This window comes from Bison bison, unplaced genomic scaffold (genome assembly GCF_000754665.1).
Source record: "Bison bison bison isolate TAMUID 2011002044 unplaced genomic scaffold, Bison_UMD1.0 scf7180017864080, whole genome shotgun sequence".
NCBI classification, from domain to species: domain Eukaryota; kingdom Metazoa; phylum Chordata; class Mammalia; order Artiodactyla; family Bovidae; genus Bison; species Bison bison.
The window spans coordinates 1,307,485-1,307,935 of record NW_011494652.1 but is presented as its reverse complement, the minus strand read 5'-3'; the positions used below and the strand labels follow the sequence as shown (position 1 = coordinate 1,307,935).

Genomic DNA, 451 nt, shown 5'->3' with positions numbered 1-451 from the left:
GAAATAGGAGCACAGCTGAAACTTGTTCCCCGAGAGACGGGGCCAAGGTGGGTTCCATGCCCGCATGACCCTCTCAGCACACGTTCTACCCGGAGACACCTCAGACCCGAGCAGCGCCCTCAGGGGGCAGCTCCATCTCCACTCACCCCCCTCCCAGCAGCCCCACCCCTCAAGGGGCCATGAATGAGGCTCTTGGAGAAACAGGAGCCTGCATCCTGCCCCAGCCCTGCCGCACGGGAGCTGGGTGACCTGTCAGCTGGAGGGAACTTTGTCAGGCTCAGTTGGGTCGTTTCTGGTGTGGGCACGGGACCACCAGAGCACAGACGATGTCGGAAGAGCATCCGGGAGCCGACATGGTGGATGCTGGCGGCCCACTGGGCCCCAGAAGCTTCAGGAGCTGAGTCACAGTTGGTTACAGCCACAGTCAAGGTCATGGCAGCTCAGAGCTGGG

General features: G+C 62.5%; 1 protein-coding gene across 1 annotated transcript in view; it reads left to right on the top strand.

Moving 5' to 3' along the window:
- The window catches only part of NADSYN1 (NAD synthetase 1), a 28,612-nt gene that overhangs the window by 12,380 nt on the left and 15,781 nt on the right, over positions 1 to 451 (top strand). The window contains exon 7 of the mRNA XM_010837643.1: positions 225 to 248. Coding sequence (XP_010835945.1) covers positions 225 to 248 — 24 coding nt within the window. The remainder of the gene's footprint in view (positions 1 to 224; positions 249 to 451) is intronic.